This window comes from Oncorhynchus clarkii, chromosome 7, assembly GCF_045791955.1.
Source record: "Oncorhynchus clarkii lewisi isolate Uvic-CL-2024 chromosome 7, UVic_Ocla_1.0, whole genome shotgun sequence".
Taxonomy (NCBI): domain Eukaryota; kingdom Metazoa; phylum Chordata; class Actinopteri; order Salmoniformes; family Salmonidae; genus Oncorhynchus; species Oncorhynchus clarkii.
The window spans coordinates 1755626-1772548 of record NC_092153.1 but is presented as its reverse complement, the minus strand read 5'-3'; the positions used below and the strand labels follow the sequence as shown (position 1 = coordinate 1772548).

Here is a 16923-nt window from a genome sequence, read left to right as displayed (position 1 = left end):
GGATGGATTATCTTGACAAAGGCTGAAATGCTCACTTACAGGGATAGTAACAAAGTTGTGCACAACATTTGAGAGAAATAAGCCTTTTCTGCCTATGGAACATCTCTGGAATTTTTTATTTCAGCTCATGAAACCAACACTTTACATGTTTTGTTTATATTTTAGTTCAGTTTAAATTGGTAGGCCAATGTCATGTAACCTAACATGCTAAATGGAGTGGAATGGATGTTTTTGTAACATATAATACGTTTTGCTCTGAGACCAGGTTGTCCCCTTCTGTGGGAAGGAGCTAGTAGACACTTCTTACATTTTTTATTGAACCTTTATTTAACTAGGCAAGTCAGTAAAGAACAAATTCTTAATTACAGTAATGGCCTAGGAACAGTGGGTTAACTGCCTTGTTCAGAGGCAGAACGACAGATTTTTACCTTGTCAGCTCGGGGGTTTGAACTAGTAACATTTTGGTTACTGGCCCAACGCTCCAACCACGAGGCTACCTTCCACGCCTAACATGAATCAGATAGAGATGGTGTGATGATCACTTTTCACCACTAGTTTGGGGGGGATTATTTTACAACTTTTTTTAATGATACACAGTTTATGAAATGAATCCATGTGTTTATTAATTGTCTTTAAAACTAGATGAGTTAATTTAGTTACTGATCATGAATGTGTTTGGAAAACTGCATTGAAGCAAACTTTATTGATCTGCCAATGAAAAATAAAGTTACATGAATATGTACTGGTCAACCTCTTCTTCTCTTTAGTATTCAGTTCTTCATATTAGATCTGACAGTATGAATGGTTCTTATGGTTGTATTCAGTTCTTCATATTAGATCTGACAGTATGAATGGTTCTTATGGTTGTATTCAGTTCTTAATATTAGATCTGACAGTATGAATGGTTCTTATGGTTGTGTTCAGTTCTTCATATTAGATCTGACAGTATGAATGGTTCTTATGGTTGTATTCAGTTCTTCATATTAGATCTGACAGTATGAATGGTTCTTATGGTTGTATTCAGTTCTTCATATTAGATCTGACAGTATGAATGGTTCTTTTGGGCTGAGTGCTGGGAGTGTTTTTGTATGACTACAGTCAGGAGTTCTCTCTGACTCTGTGATGTCAACAGCACATTAAGTACATTCATCTTAAGATTGCCAGGTGAGACAACCACATGTATCAGTAAACACATTTCTCCTCAATTAGTCAGTTTCACATTATTATTATTCGTATTTTGGTGGGGGGATACTCTTTAAAGACGAAGGGTTTCGGACCTTTTGGGGCAGATGGGCAGGGACTCTGCTGTCCTAGCATCAGAGGGAAGCTGGTGCCACCATTGTGGTGCCAGGACAGAGAAGTGCTTTGACTGGGCTGGGAGGGAGCTTGACCTCCTGTAGCAGTGGGACGGCCATGAGACCAGAGGTGGCAGAACTGAGTGCTCGGGTTGGGATACAGGGTTTGAGCCTGAAAGTAGAGATGGGGCAGTTCCTCTTGCTGCACCGTAAGTAAACACCATTGTCTTGTAGTGGATGTGAGCTTCGGCTGGACGCCAGTGGAATGTACGGAGGAGCAGGGTGACATGGGGGATCTTGGGAAGGTTAAACACCCAGACGGACTGTAGTGTTCTAGATAAGTTCAGTGGAGACCCATCATTCAGGGCAGGTGAGCCACCTGTTTTGAGCCCCACAGTTTTAGCGATAAAACAGTATGAAATAAATTATCTGTTCGATCATGTCAACATCATACTTTCAACATCTGAGCTAGCAGTCATCATCATGAATCAAGTCGACAATCTACTGGCAAATCCTTTTTAATCTTTGTCTTATGAAGAGAAATAATGAGAAATTATAGATAAAATGTATCTGTGCTCATCGGCCATTGGACACAAACATTACACAACAAATTGAAAATTCAACAATGAGTGGTTTGGAAGGAATCAGTGGCTAACTGCAAACATTGCAAAGCAATAATTAGCCTGCTATTCAGTGGAGTGGCTGTGTGGTCCCAAGTCTAAGATTAAGGGTCTCTTTTCCTAGTTTAAAACTGTAAACATTCAACATTGGCCATGCTGTCAATAAAGCTTGATTTGTGCCACGCTCAAAACAACTTAACTCGGTACTGCAAAATCTGCATTTCGCTACACTCGCATTAACATCTGCTAACCATGTGTATGTGACAAATAAAATTTGATTTGATTTGATTTGATTTGACTTGTGTGAGTTCAAGACAACTAGGAACTTGGGGAAAAACAAGCTACGACTGAGAAAATATGTTTTGAACTTTCATCCAACTCGGAATTGTAAATTGGGAACTCGGGCCTCTTTCTACAGCTACGACCTGAAGATCACTGACGTCATCATGATTCCATTTTTTTTAATTCAAGTTCCCAGTTCTCTTGAAAGCACCATAAATCCAGAGAATGACAAACTTTGTTGACGAAGTTTGATGACAAAATATGCCCACAAATTACTGCCGCGCCACCTTCCTGTTCAAGTGAGCACAGCACAACAAAGTGAGTCCAAAAATGTATTGTATGCTGCTGCATAAATTATGTAATATGCCAGGGAGATGTGTATTCTGTAGCTAAGAAAGTAATACTAAGTCTATGTTGTGTCGTAAGATGTTAGTAGCCCATGTGCCTCACCCTAATTATTTTGTCTCGTTTCACATCTTAATTTTGCCTACTGTTCTGACTTGGTGGTTCACATGTAGCCGATAACCTGTTTTTGAGAAATGTAATCATTGAATATTGTAAGAATTTTCATTGTCTGCATATATGCCCCTTTATTTATCCTACGGTTCTGACTTGGCGTACAGGGAGAATACTGTAAGGACGGCCCATGTTCTGGACTACGTCCGTCCTAGCTCGCTCATTAATGTCTTAATCAAAATTGCGGATTGCCTCTTGCCTCTTGCCGTCCCCTTATGCCATAGTTTGTAAATATCAATTGTCAGTAGAAACCACATTTGTTTAAGTAAGTCAGGCATGTTATTTTAAAAGGAAGTAAATGATTCAGCTTGGATTCGAACCAGGGACTGTAGTGATGTCTCTTGCACTGAGATGAGGTTCCTTAGACCACTGCACCACTCGGGAGCCCTTAAACGGTTTGGGCCCAATGTGAGGCAGGAGTTTGAAGGCACAAGTGGGGAGCCCAGCCAACAGAGAGTTTAGATTTTTTTTGTACTCTTCCCCAGATCTGTGCCTTACCACAAACCTGGTTGAGGCTCCACGGAAAATTTATTCAACCTCATTGCTTGGTTTTTGCTCTGACTTGCACTGTCAACTGTGGGACCTTATATCGACAGGTGTGATCCTTTTCCAATCATGTCCATACATTTGAATTTACCACAGGTGGACTCCAATCAAGTTGTAGAAACATCTCAAGGATGATCAATGGAAACAGGATGCACTTGAGCTGAATTTTGAGTATCAGAGGAAAGGGTATTAATTTTTATAAATTGACAAATTTATAAAAACCTTTTTTCACTTTGTCATTATGTGTATATTGTGTGTATATTGATGAGGGGTAAAAAATGCATTTAATAAATGTTTGTATAAGCCTGTAACGTAACAATATGTGGAAAAAGTCAAGGGGTCTTGTATAATGCCCTGTATATGCTTTAAACTACAATTTAAGGATCTGAAGTGGTAAACACAAAGGCATAATGGAAAATGCATGTCCAATGGTTCTCTCTGTATGAGTCACATTAAAACACTAGGTAGGGCAGTGGTTATCTCTGTGTTAGTATTATCTTTGTATTAGTCTCATTAAAACACTAGGTAGAGCAGTGGTTCTCTCTGTGTTAGTATTATCTCTGTATTACCCACATTAAAACACCTAGGTAGAGCAGAGAGGACAGAGCATGTGGCTTTGCAACACACAGGTGCCTCTCAGGTAGGAGGGTACCAGAAATAAATGAATAAAAAACACAAAACTAATGAAGGAACACACAGGGCCACAGCACTTCAGGAACACACAGTCACCAACAATATGTCCCTGTTGTCAATACTTTCAACTGGCTCAGCTCGCTGTTACAGTACAGCACCACCAAATTCCATGTATTGAGTAACCATCTGTCTTTTGTAACCAGAAAAACGTAACATAATACTGTTTTGAGAGTCCCTGATTTATATTTACCATGTTACACCTAGTCTATGAGACGAGGCTGCACCTTAACCTAAATTATGCACAGCAGGTCAAGAGGTGTGTTTTCCCTTCAGCATCTGCATGTGGCATAGTCTCACCCACCTCATATCAGTAATCTAATGATCCGAAAAAGGTGTAATAGCAGACCGCAATTAGGGGCGTTCTCTGGTATCGGGTGTTTCACGGAATCTAGTTTACACCAATTGATGCTCCCCATTGGTCCTTGGCCGTTTCTTTTGCGTTGGGACAACAGTTGTTGACATCTGTTACATTTTAGCTAACCCTAAACATTTTCCTAACCTCAACCTCAGTCTCCTAACCTGCCACGTTAATTATCCTAACCTGCATGGTAAACAAATATCTAACCCTAACCTGCCACGTTAATTATCCTAACCTGCATGGTAAACAAATATCTAACCCTAACCCTTTGCCTAACCTGCCACGGTAATTCATCTAACCTGCCACTTTAATTATCCTAACCTGTAAGGGGCACACTCCAACACTCAGACATAGTCTGCGTTCCTAAATTCGCTCTGGCTATATACTCCGATTTCAGACCACTCTCGTCTGAGTGCCAGAGGGCAGAATAATTTATGAAAAACAAACGTCCAACACCCCTTGAATACGGCCGGTGTCAGTAAACTTCGGCAAAAAAAAGCGTTATTAAATTGTTGCCTGAAGCACATTTAAAGTCACCAATGCTCTGGATAACATGAACACAGCCTAACCAGCTCTGCTAAGGCGAGTAAAACGGTCAGAGTTCTCTCATTTGTACTGAAAGTAGCTAGCAAGCTAGCCAATGCTAACCAGTTATCTTGGATGCTCGACTGCCGTTGTGAGGTCAGAACGCTTGAATCAACCCTCCTCCTCCGCCAGAGCGTCCAGTGTGGCTCTGAACGCTCCGAGAGCGATACGAACTGACAGTCCGACAACGCTCTTGATGTGGGTAATACTAATACAGAGATAACCATTGGACATGCAGTTCCATTATGCCATTGTTTCTACCACTTCAGATCCTTACATTTGTGATTTGAAGCATACCCGCATTGTACAAGACCCCTTGACTTTTTCCACATATTGTTACGTTACAGGCTTATACAAAAATGTGTTAAATGCATTTTTTACTCCTCATCAATAGACACACAATGACAAAGTGAAAAAAGGTTTTTATACATTTTAGCAAATTTATAAAAATGAATACCTTATTTGCATAAGTATTCAGACCCTTTGCTCTGACACTCAAAATTCAGCTCAAGTGCATCAAATCTCTGTTGAATGGGCTCCCAGCTTGTGCCATCCAACTCCTACACCACGTTGGGCGTAAACCTTTTAAGGGCTCCCGAGTGGCGTAGCGGTCTTAGGCACCTCATCTCAGTGCAAAAGGCATCACTACAGTCCCTGGTTCGAAGCCAGACTGAATCACATCCAGCCATGATTGTGAGTCCCATAGGGAAGCGCACAATTGGCCCAGCATCGTCCAGGTTTGGCTGGGGAAGGCCTTAATTGTAAATAAGAATTTGTTCTTAACTGACTTACCTAGTTAAATAAATAAATAATTAAAGTGGGATGCATGCCAGCAAAGCCACTAAACAATACATTAATTGCACTATAACGGTGCCCACAAACTGTTAGGTCCCAACATCTTACCACTGCTACACCTGGCTATCAGCGGAGCCTTGTCTGGCAACGAAACAGTTCATTAGGCCTCATTTACTGCCTTTTAAAATAACATGGCTGACTTACTTAAACAAATGTGGTTTCTACTGACAATTGAGATGTACAAACTATGGCATAAGGGCCGATCCGTAATTTAGATTAAGACATTAATGAGCGAGCCAGGACGGACGTAGTCAATGTAACTATTTGTTCAGCACTTTGGAAATGTACAGCAACATAATTCAGAACATGGGCTGTTCTTACAGTGTTCTCCCTGTACGCCAAGTCAGAACCGTTGGATAAATAAAGGGGCATACATGCAGACAATGATTATATTTCTCAAAAACAGGTAATAGGCTACATGTGAACCACCAAGCCAGAACAGTAGGCAAAATTAAGAGGTGAAACAAGACCAAATTATTAGGGTGAGGCACATGGGCTACTAACATCTTACTACACAACATACACTTGGTATTACTTTCTTAGCTACAGTATACACATCTCCCTGGTATATTACATCATTTATGCACCAGCATACAAGACATTTTTGGACTCACCTTGTTGTGCTGTGCTCACTTGAACAGGAAGGTGGCGCGGCAGTACTTCGTGGGTTTATTTTGTCATCAAACTTCATCAAAGTCTGTCATTCTCTGGATTTATGGTGCTTTAGAGACAACTGGGATCTCGAAGGGGAAAAAATGGAATCATGATGACGTCAGTGATCTTCAGGTTGTAGCTGTAGAAAGAGGTCCAAGTTCCCAATTTACAATTCCGAGTTGGATGAAAGTTCAAAACGTATTTTCTCAGTCGTAGCTTGTTTTTCCCTGAGTTCCCAGTTGAATTGAACTCACTCCAGTCAGATTTTGAAGTACTAAATTAAGTTGATTTGAGCGCGGCACACATCAAGCTTTATTGACAGCATGGCCAATGTTGAATGTTTTAAACTAGGAAAAGAGCCCCTTAATCTTAGACTTGGGACCACACAGCCACTCCACTGAATAGCAGGCTAATTATTGCTTTGCAATGCTTGCAGTTAGCCACTGATTCCTTCCAAACCACTCATTGTTGAATTTGCAATTTCCAATTTGTTGTGTAATGTTTATGTCCAAAGGCCGATAAGCACTGATACGTTTAATCTATAATTTCTCATTATTTCTCTTCATATGACAAGGAATAAACATGATTTACCAGTAGATTGTCAACTTGATTCATGATGATGACTGCTAGCTCAGATTTTGAAAGTATTATGTTGACATGATCAGTCCAATCAAAGCGACTGTAGATATCACATGATTTTATGTCATTTTATCTGTGGACAATGACCTTGAGCTTTCTTGGATGGGCACTTATAATGTAACTCTATGGCAGCACCCAAGGGGCTTGAATTTTCAAGATCTACCCTTAGACTTGGCAGTGACGTCTTGTTCCCATGAATGACAGGACACTGAGCCAATCACGGCGCAAATGTCCGTATTTTCTGCGGGATTGCCCCACCTCCACAGAAAGCACTGAGCTGGCTGAAACACCCGCATTTTGGAGCTGGCTTACTCAAGAAAACAAAAAAAGAGACCATGTCTGTATGCGGCTTTAATAACAACATCAGAGTCCCTGCCCATCTGCCCGAAAAGGTCTGAAATCCTACATCTTTAAAGAGTATCCCCCCCCAAAAAATACAAGTAATATTAATAATGTGACACTTGTCCTACTTACACTGACTAATTGAGGATAACTGTGTTTACTGTGATATGTGGTTGTCTCACCTGGCTATCTTAAGATGAATGTACTTAATGTGCTGGTGACATCACAGGGTCAGAGAGAACTCCTGACTGTAGTCATACAAAAACACTCCAGGCACTCAGCCCATAAGAACCATTCATACTGTCAGATCTAATATGAAGAACTGAATACAACCATAAGAACCATTCATACTGTCAGATCTAATATGAAGAACTGAATACTAAAGAGAAGAAGAGGTTGACCAGTACATATTCATGTAACTTTATTTTTCATTGGCAGATCAATAAAGTTTGCTTCAATGCAGTTTTCCAAACACATTCATGATCAGTAACTAAAATAACTAATCTAGTTTTAAAGACAATTAATAAACACATGTATTCATTTCATAAACTGTGTATCATTAAAAAAAGTTGTAAAATAATCCCCCACAAACTAGTGGTGAAAAGTGATCATCACACCATCTCTATCTGATACATGTTAGGGGCGGCAGGTTGCCTAGTGGTTAGAGCGTTGGGTCAGTAACAAAAAGGTTGCTAGATCGAATCCCTGAGCTGAAAAGGTAAAAATCTGTTGTTCTGCCTCTGAACAAGGCAGTTAACCCACTGTTCCTAGGCCATCATTGTAAATAAGAATTTGTTCTTAACTGACTTGCCTAGTTAAATAAAGGTAAAAAAATAAATAATTTGAAAGCGTCTACTAACTCCTTCCGAGGGACAACCTGGTCTCAGAGCAAAATGTATTTTATGTTACAAAAACATCCGTGCCACTCCATTTAGTATGTTACGTTCCACAAAATTGTTTATGTCCCTGTTAGTGAGCATTTCAGCCTTTGTCAAGATATGCCACACCTGTCAGGTATAGATTATCAAGAAGCTGATTAAACAGCATGATCATTACACAGGTGTACCTTGTGTTGGGGACAATAAAATGCCACACAACACAATGTCACAGATGTCTCAAGTTCAGGGAATGTGCATTTCTCATGATGACTGCAGGAATGTCCACCAGAGCTGTTGCCGGAGAACTCAATATTTATATCTCTACCATAAGCCACCTCTAACGTCCTTTTAGAGAATTTAGCAGTACATCCAACCGGCCTCACAACTGCAGATCACATGTAACCACGGCAGCCCAGGACCTCTTCGCCTGCAGGATTGTCTGAGGGGGGCTGAGTAGTATTTCTGTCTGTAATAAAGACCTTTTGTGGGGAAAAACTCATTCTGATTGGCTGGGCCTGGCTCCCAAGTGGGGCTATGCCCTCCCAAGTCCCACCCATGGCTGAGCCTCTGCCCAGTCATATAAAATCCATAGATTAGGGCTTCATTTATTTATTTCAATTGACTGATTTCCTTATACAAACTGTAAATCTTTGAAATGGTTGTGTTTAGATTGTTGTTCAGTATAATACGACTTGCAGGACGTATCGTATGTTAAGAATTACAATTAATATGTTATTTTACGATTTGCTATTCATACAATATGTTACGAACTTGTAATATGTATGATATGTTACAAAATCCAATTTGGATAACGTTAGCTAGGTTAGGGGTGAGGGGTTAAGGTAGAGTTAAATCGGTTTAGGGGAAAGGTAAGCTAACATGCTAAGTAATAGCTAAAAAGTAGTAAGTAGTTGCAAAGTTGCTAATTAGCTAAAACCTCCGTGATGAGATTCAAAAACGCAACCTTTGGCTAGACGTTTGAGTTACACGCCCATCCTTCCTCAGAGCAGGAGTAAGGCTTCTCTCCTACGTGTAAACGGTGGTGTGTTTTTAAGCTGCCCAGTTGAAACTCTCCCTACAGACAGAGTCAGACCAGGCTGAGAGGGAAGCAGTACCCCCTAGTCAATTGGCAGACTAGTGTTTGTTTTCAAAATGAGAAGAATAACAGAGGGTACTCAACACCAAGTGCAAATCTTTACAGTAGAAGCTAACAAAACAAAACACACTAAAACTGACAAGGTGCACACTGATTGGTAAAGTAAAGAGAGGATAACATTCTATAACGCTCCCTTTCCTCTGCACAGTTCTCTCACAGTGAGAACCAATAGGATTACAGTGTTCTACGCTTTCTTCATTTGATCCAATTCAACGTTACAACTTATTTTATGAGATGAGAATGAAGTGATGGAGTGACTTTATTCTTAGCTGGTCAGAGAACTGATGAGGCTTTTTTCCTTAATGTATACGTTGGTGTGTTTTTAAGTTGCTCTGGTGAGAGAAACTTTTGCCACAGCCAGAACAGACGTAAGGCTTCTCTCCAGTGTGTGTTCTCTGGTGAACTTTTAGCTCATTTGATGTTTTAAAACATTTTCCACAGACTGAGCAGTAATAAGGCTTCTCTCCTGTGTGTGTTTTCTGATGAACTTTTAGCTCAGTTGATGTTTTGAAGCATTTTACACAGTCTGAGCAGGAGTAAGGCTTCTCTCCTGTGTGTATACGTTCATGTGTTTTTAAGGTATCCAATCGGGAGAAACTCTTTCCACAGTCAGAGCAGAAGTAAGGCTTCTCTCCTGTATGTGTTCTCTGATGAAGTTTTAGCTCAGTTGATGTTTTAAAACATTTTGCACAGTCAGAGCAGTAGTAACGCCTCTCTCCTGTGTGTGTTCTCTGATGTACTTTTAGCTCAGTTGATGTTTTGAAGCATTTTACACAGTCAGAGCAGGAATATGGCTTCTCTCCTGTATGTATACGTTCATGTGATTTTAAGTTATCCAATCGGGAGAAACTTTTTCCACAGTCAGAGCAGGAGTAAGGCTTCTCTCCTGTATGTATACGTTCATGTGATTTCAAGGTATCCGATCGGGAGAAACACTTCCCACAATCAGAGCAGGAGTAAGGCTTCTCTCCAGTATGTACTTGTTTGTGTGCTTTTAAGCTGCTCATTTGAGAGAATCTCTCCCCACAGTCAGAGCAGTAGTAAGGCTTCTCTCCCGTATGGATACGTTGGTGTGTTTTTAAGGTATCCAGTCGAGAGAAACTCACCCCACAGTCAGAGCAGGAGTAAGGCTTCTCTCCTGTGTGTATTTTTAGGTGTGCTTTTAGCTTTGATAGAAATGGGAAAATCTCCACACAATGTGGGCAGTGGTGAGACCTCTTAGCTCTGTGATCTTCCTGCTGTTGTTGTCTGGATGCAGGGAATGTCTCAACGTGGTCTCCTGTGTGAACAACATCAGAAGAACCAGTCAGTTGGTGTGATATACATGTCAATCAAATGTATATTAGGAAGCCCTTCTTACATCAGCAGTTTGTCCAAGTGTTCTACAGAAACCCAGCTTAAAACACCAAAGAGCAACCTATGCAGATCGAGAAGCACAGTGGCCACGAAAAACTTGCTAGAATGGTAGGAACCTCGGAACAAGCCTAAAGAGGAACCAGGCTCTGAGGGGTGGCCAATCCTCTCCTGGCTGTACCGGGTGACATATGTATTCATATCAGTAGGCTGTACAATACAGGGGAATAAAACTATTCTAAAAGTGGGTAAGAGATGAAAGCTAAAAAGGGGTGAAAGTCAAAAACTATGAGCCATATCATTCTCCACTCACTATCACAAGAGTTAGTAACTACACAGCCATATCATCCTCCACTCACTATCACAAGAGTTAGTCACTACACAGCCATATCATCCTCCACTCACTTTCACAAGAGTTAGTAACTACACAGCCATATCATCCTCCACTCACTATCACAAGAGTTAGTCACTACACAGCCATATCATCCTCCACTCACTATCACAAGAGTTAGTCACTACACAGCCATATCATCCTCCACTCACTATCACAAGAGTTAGTAACTACACAGCCATATCATCCTCCACTCACTATCACAAGAGTTAGTCACTACACAGCCATATCATCCTCCACTCACTATCACAAGAGTTAGTAACTAACAGCCATATCATCCTCCACTCACTATCACAAGAGTTAGTAACTACACAGCCATATCATCCTCCACTCACTATCACAAGAGTTAGTAACTACACAGCCATATCATCCTCCACTCACTATCACACGAGTTAGTAACTACACAGCCATATCATCCTCCACTCACTATCACAAGAGTTAGTAACTACACAGCCATATCATCCTCCACTCACTATCACAAGAGTTAGTCACTACACAGCCATATCATCCTCCACTCACTATCACAAGAGTTAGTCACTACACAGCCATATCATCCTCCACTCACTATCACAAGAGTTAGTAACTACACAGCCATATCATCCTCCACTCACTATCACAAGAGTTAGTCACTACACAGCCATATCATCCTCCACTCACTATCACAAGAGTTAGTCACTACACAGCCATATCATCCTCCACTCACTATCACAAGAGTTAGTCACTACACAGCCATATAATCCTCCACTCACTATCACAAGAGTTAGTAACTACACAGCCATATCATCCTCCACTCACTATCACAAGAGTTAGTCACTACACAGCCATATCATCCTCCACTCACTATCACAAGAGTTAGTCACTACACAGCCATATCACCCTCCACTCACTATCACAAGAGTTAGTCACTACACAGCCATATCACCCTCCACTCACTATCACAAGAGTTAGTCACTACACAGCCATATCACCCTCCACTCACTATCACAAGAGTTAGTCACTACACAGCCATATCACCCTCCACTCACTATCACAAGAGTTAGTAACTACACAGCCATATCACCCTCCACTCACTATCACAAGAGTTAGTCACTACACAGCCATATCACCCTCCACTCACTATCACAAGAGTTAGTAACTACACAGCCATATCATCCTCCACTCACTATCACAAGAGTTAGTCACTACACAGCCATAATCATAGAACTTTACTACTTCACTTCTTTAGTCTCTGAACACTCCAGACAGCCCAGTGAATAAAACACATGAAATAACATCCTACTAGCATGAAATAACATCTACCTTCTCATTGAAAGAGTTCTACTGCAACTTTTCATACACAGTGGGAAGTTGGAATGAACAACAAACTTAGTTAGATAGAACCTGCTCTTACCATGAGAAACAGATTCTCCAATCTTCTCCTCCTCTTCTTCATCTTTAATGTTGACATTCAGCTCCAGTGTTTGACTGCAGTCTTCCAGCTTCACTGATGTCATCTCTGGATCCTGCAGTGCAAACTGGGCCCCACTGTCACAATCAGGACCCAGTGACTGTAGGTTTGGACTTAGTGTGGAAGGAGAGAGGCAGGTTGGGTTTGTTCTCACTGTTGATGTTACCGGCCTCAGACTTAATTCAAGTCGTCCTGTAGATATAATGAAAAACGGACACAAAAAGTTATTCTAACTTCTTTATTATAACAAAATATATTATAATGTTTTCTTGTTAATTTCTCTCATTTCCATTTATCAGGTAACTAATCATTGACAACAAAACATTAATTCACATTAGACAAAGTGCACACTTTAAAATTGCACAACATAAGTGCACTTAATCTATAGTAGATTTCCTACATTAAAATAAATGACTCAAAAACCATTTAGTTCAAGGTTACAGTATGTTTTAGGCAGCACTATGTACTATTTTCCTGAATAATATTCACTGTATTATATAGTGTTATTTTGGCCTTTGGCCGTCCCCAGCTACCGTCCAACGGAGAGGGATGGAGGACAGAGGTGGTGTCGTAGCAGAATCACAATTAGTTGATAAATAAGATGTTTTATTTACATAATAATGCTTATGTGAGATATTTTTCATTAGAACGTCTTCTTTTGGATAATACTGTTGGCAGTTGCATTTTCCTCTCTCTTCTCCAGGGAAAAGTCACTTGGGGCCCAGAGAGGGGAGAGGTCAGGATTGTCTTCATATGTGAGGGTATCTGTTAAACCATGTGAAGGGCTCCACAATGTCTGTACACCAGTCACTCCCTACTTTTCCCATATTGGGAGGAGGAGTACGGCAGTGTCTGGAACCATTGTATGTCCCCTCTTATGTCAAAACTTATCTTGACCTAGTATATGACCTAGAGGCTCACTACTCTCTGTGAGCTTGTCCAGAAGAGGTTGTATTTGAGATGGGCGTATCTAGAATTGACAACTGATATATGCCATTGGATGAGGTAATGGTTTGGTAATATGAAGTACCAAGAATGAGAAGTAGAACCTCGTCTAAGAGACCAAACTGAACAATAAGTTATAGCTAATGTCTTCTGGCTATTTACTCTCTCCAGTAAAAGTCTTCCTTTGTAATGTTCCTAAGATCTGTTATTCGTCATGTGAGTTGAGAGGGCTGTGTCTTGGCTATAACTGATACTAAGAATTGTTTTGTAAGCACTCTCAGAGAGTTCATTTATAGACACTGAATTGATCTGAGAGTCATAGGGCCATGGTGAAGCTGAAATATAATTAAAGATGGACTTTATAATATAACTCTGACTTGTGTGTGGTTTGCTTTCTCAATGTTTAGTAATACAGGAAATTACCACGACAATAGGGAGAGAAGACAGATATAGGGATGGAGGACAGAGATAGGGAGAGAAGACATTGATAGGGATGGAGGACAGAGATAGGGAGAGAAGACAGAGATAGGGATGGAGGACAGAGATAGGGAGAGAAGACAGAGATAGGGATGAGGACAGAGATCTCTGTCTGTACATTGATCCTGTATTACCACCCTGCACATAGAGCCTGTATTACCACCCTGTATATTGATCCTGTATTACCACCCTGCACATTGATCCTGTTTTACCACCCTGCACATTGATCCTGTTTTACCACCCTGCACATTGATCCTGTATTACCACCCTGTACATTGATCCTGTATTACCACCCTGCACGTTGATCCTGTATTACCACCCTGTATATTGATCCTGTATTACCACCCTGCACATTGATCCTGTATTACCACCCTGTATATTGATCCTGTATTACCACCCTGTATATTGATCCTGTATTACCACCCTGCACATTGACCCTGTATTACCACCCTGTATATTGATCCTGTATTACCACCCTGCACATTGATCCTGTATTACCACCCTGTATATTGATCCTGTATTACCACCCTGCACATTGATCCTGTATTACCACACTGCACAAAGATCCTGTATTACCACCCTGTAAATTGATCCTGTATTACCACCCTGCACATTGACTCGGTACTGGTACTCCTTGTGCTACTATTACTTTCTTTATTTAGAAAATACTTCCCTTTATTTATTAACTATGTATTATTGGAAGGAAGCGTTTCACTGTAGAGTCTACCAGTTGTTATATTTATTAACTATGTATTATTGGAAGGAAGCGTTTCAAAGTTTACACATTGTATTTGGCGCGTGTGACCAATAAAATGTGATTTCGCTCGCAAAAACAATTTTATATTTACCATTCACACCATAGTAACAAATATAGATAACATAGAAACAACTGAATGTCTCTGAATATTAGTACACATGTAGAAACTGATAATCATTACATTCAGCTTCAAAACAGTAGAGCAACCGTGAAAATGTCTCTCTGATGCTCCCTCACTGCCTGACTGAAGTCCATTGACTCAGAGTTGCCGCCGCCATTTTATCAGCTCGTAAAAAAACACATTACACAACAAAACAATAACATGTAAAACGAACTCAGAAATCTCAAATAGATGGATTATTTTTGAATTTATCTTGACGAAGTAATGTATATTCATTCACTCAGACAAACCCAGTCTCTAACGATGTGACTTACACTTCCTTCACTCACTCGGTTTGACACAACAACGTCATAAAACCTTCAGCAAACGTGACAATACATTGACGGATTGGCTACCTAACATGTTATGACATGTTCTTTCGATATTATAAAGTGTAAACGGTGCTATTACATACCTGTAGTAATGCATTTGAAACGGATACAAAAGCTATCGTCTTCACAGCACAGTTCTAGTGTTCCTTCTTCTATGAGGTTTAACGGCGGTTGGCATCCAATGCATGTTGCATTACCGCCACCTACCAGACTGGAGTACAACTCGTTAATTAATACTTCGCTTGGAAAAATAAACAAATACGCTACTATCTACACTCACAAATTTAAATAAATTTAAATACACCACGCTATTCCACTATTTCAATCTATTTAGTCTTCCCTCAGGCCAACATCCTGAAAGCATGGGTCACTGAAAGCATGGGTCACCACCACTTCACACACCCTGTAACTCTTTTGATGTCAAGTCTCACACACACAAATACCTCTCTGCAGCTGCCACCACAACCTCAGTTTTCTGCGACCTACATTCCATCCCTTCAGTACAGTTGATGATAACCATTGCTATAAATGCCAAAAATCCAATCTTACTGACAAATATATCACCAACACCACTCCTCTCATAATCCCTCCCCCTTGACCATCTTCCTCTACTTTCTTCACTGCCTCAGCATATGACAAACTTCTGCACTACATTAACCCTGGAAACCTCAACCTGCGTCTCTCGCAGGGGTCATTTCTGATCCCCAGCCCCGTGGGAACCCCTTCAATTAACACATTCCACTACTTTCCCCAATGTTTTCACATTCCTTTGTCTCATGCCCTTCTGCACACTAATCACACCCAGGAACCTCCCTCCTACACACTGCTGCCACATGCCCATAACCTTGACACCTGTAATAACGTAATGTTTTCAGCACAAAAGCTCGTACAGGAAAACTTATATATCCTAACACCACTTTTAGTGCTGGTTCTTCTCCTTCAATGTTTTATGGCAGACTTCCCCTATTGGTGTATTGCTGCCAACTACAGTACCGGTAGTGAATAAAACATGTAAATATCAGGCCTCCCGACTGGCGCAGTGGTCTTAGCCTGTGCCAATAGAGATCCTGGTTTGTGTCCAGGCTCTGTCACAGCCGGCCACGACCGGGAGACCCATGGGGCGGCGCACAATTGGCCCAGTGTCGTCAGGGTCAGGGGAGGGTTTGGCCGGCAGGGATGTTCTTGTTCCATCTGTGTTTCGTCTGACACATTGGTGCGGCTGGACTCCGGGTTAAGCGGGCATTGTATCAAGAAGCAGTGCGGCTTGGTTGGGTTGTGTCTTGGAGGATGCAAGGCTTTCGACCTTTCAGGAGTTGCAGCGATGGGAAAAGACTAACTACTAATTGGATACCACAAAAAAGGGGTACAAATACAATTTTCTAAATATCCATTGCGGGAAAGGGGGGAATGCAACAAATTAAAAAATACAAAAATCCCTGCCTCACTCCTTCAGTAATAATCCAAATCACATCCCAACATAGGCTGCCTGTGTGAATGGAACATTCATCGACAAGATTCCTTGTAATGCCTCCGTTGTAAAATTCAGTACATTACCTAAAGTATGTGGACACTTGCCCATCAATATCTCATTCCAAAATCATGGGCATTAATATGTAGTTGGTCCTTCCTTTACTGCTAAAAC

The 16923-nt window shown here is 40.8% G+C and overlaps 1 protein-coding gene across 1 annotated transcript; it reads right to left on the bottom strand.

The window, feature by feature from the left end:
- Positions 1–7791: 7791 nt before the first annotated feature.
- On the bottom strand, positions 7792–15427 carry LOC139412718 (zinc finger protein 135-like). Its single transcript, XM_071159381.1, has 3 exons — positions 15365–15427; positions 12554–12802; positions 7792–10698 (listed from the first exon to the last, which is right to left on the bottom strand). Exons 2-3 carry the CDS (start codon positions 12654–12656, stop codon positions 9719–9721), a joined length of 1083 nt encoding a protein of 360 aa, XP_071015482.1. The 5' UTR covers positions 12657–12802; positions 15365–15427; the 3' UTR covers positions 7792–9718.
- Positions 15428–16923: the final 1496 nt, after the last annotated feature.

What these genes read in the sequence shown, in the direction of transcription:
- LOC139412718 (XM_071159381.1), bottom strand. Translation starts at nt 12,656, where the DNA reads ATGACATCAGTGAAGCTGGAAGACTGCAGTCAAACACTGGAGCTGAAT. An exon ending in TGGAGAATCTGTTTCTCATG is followed by an intron (nt 10,699 to 12,553) that starts GTAAGAGCAGGT and finishes TTGTTCACACAG; the next exon opens with GAGACCACGTTGAGACATTC.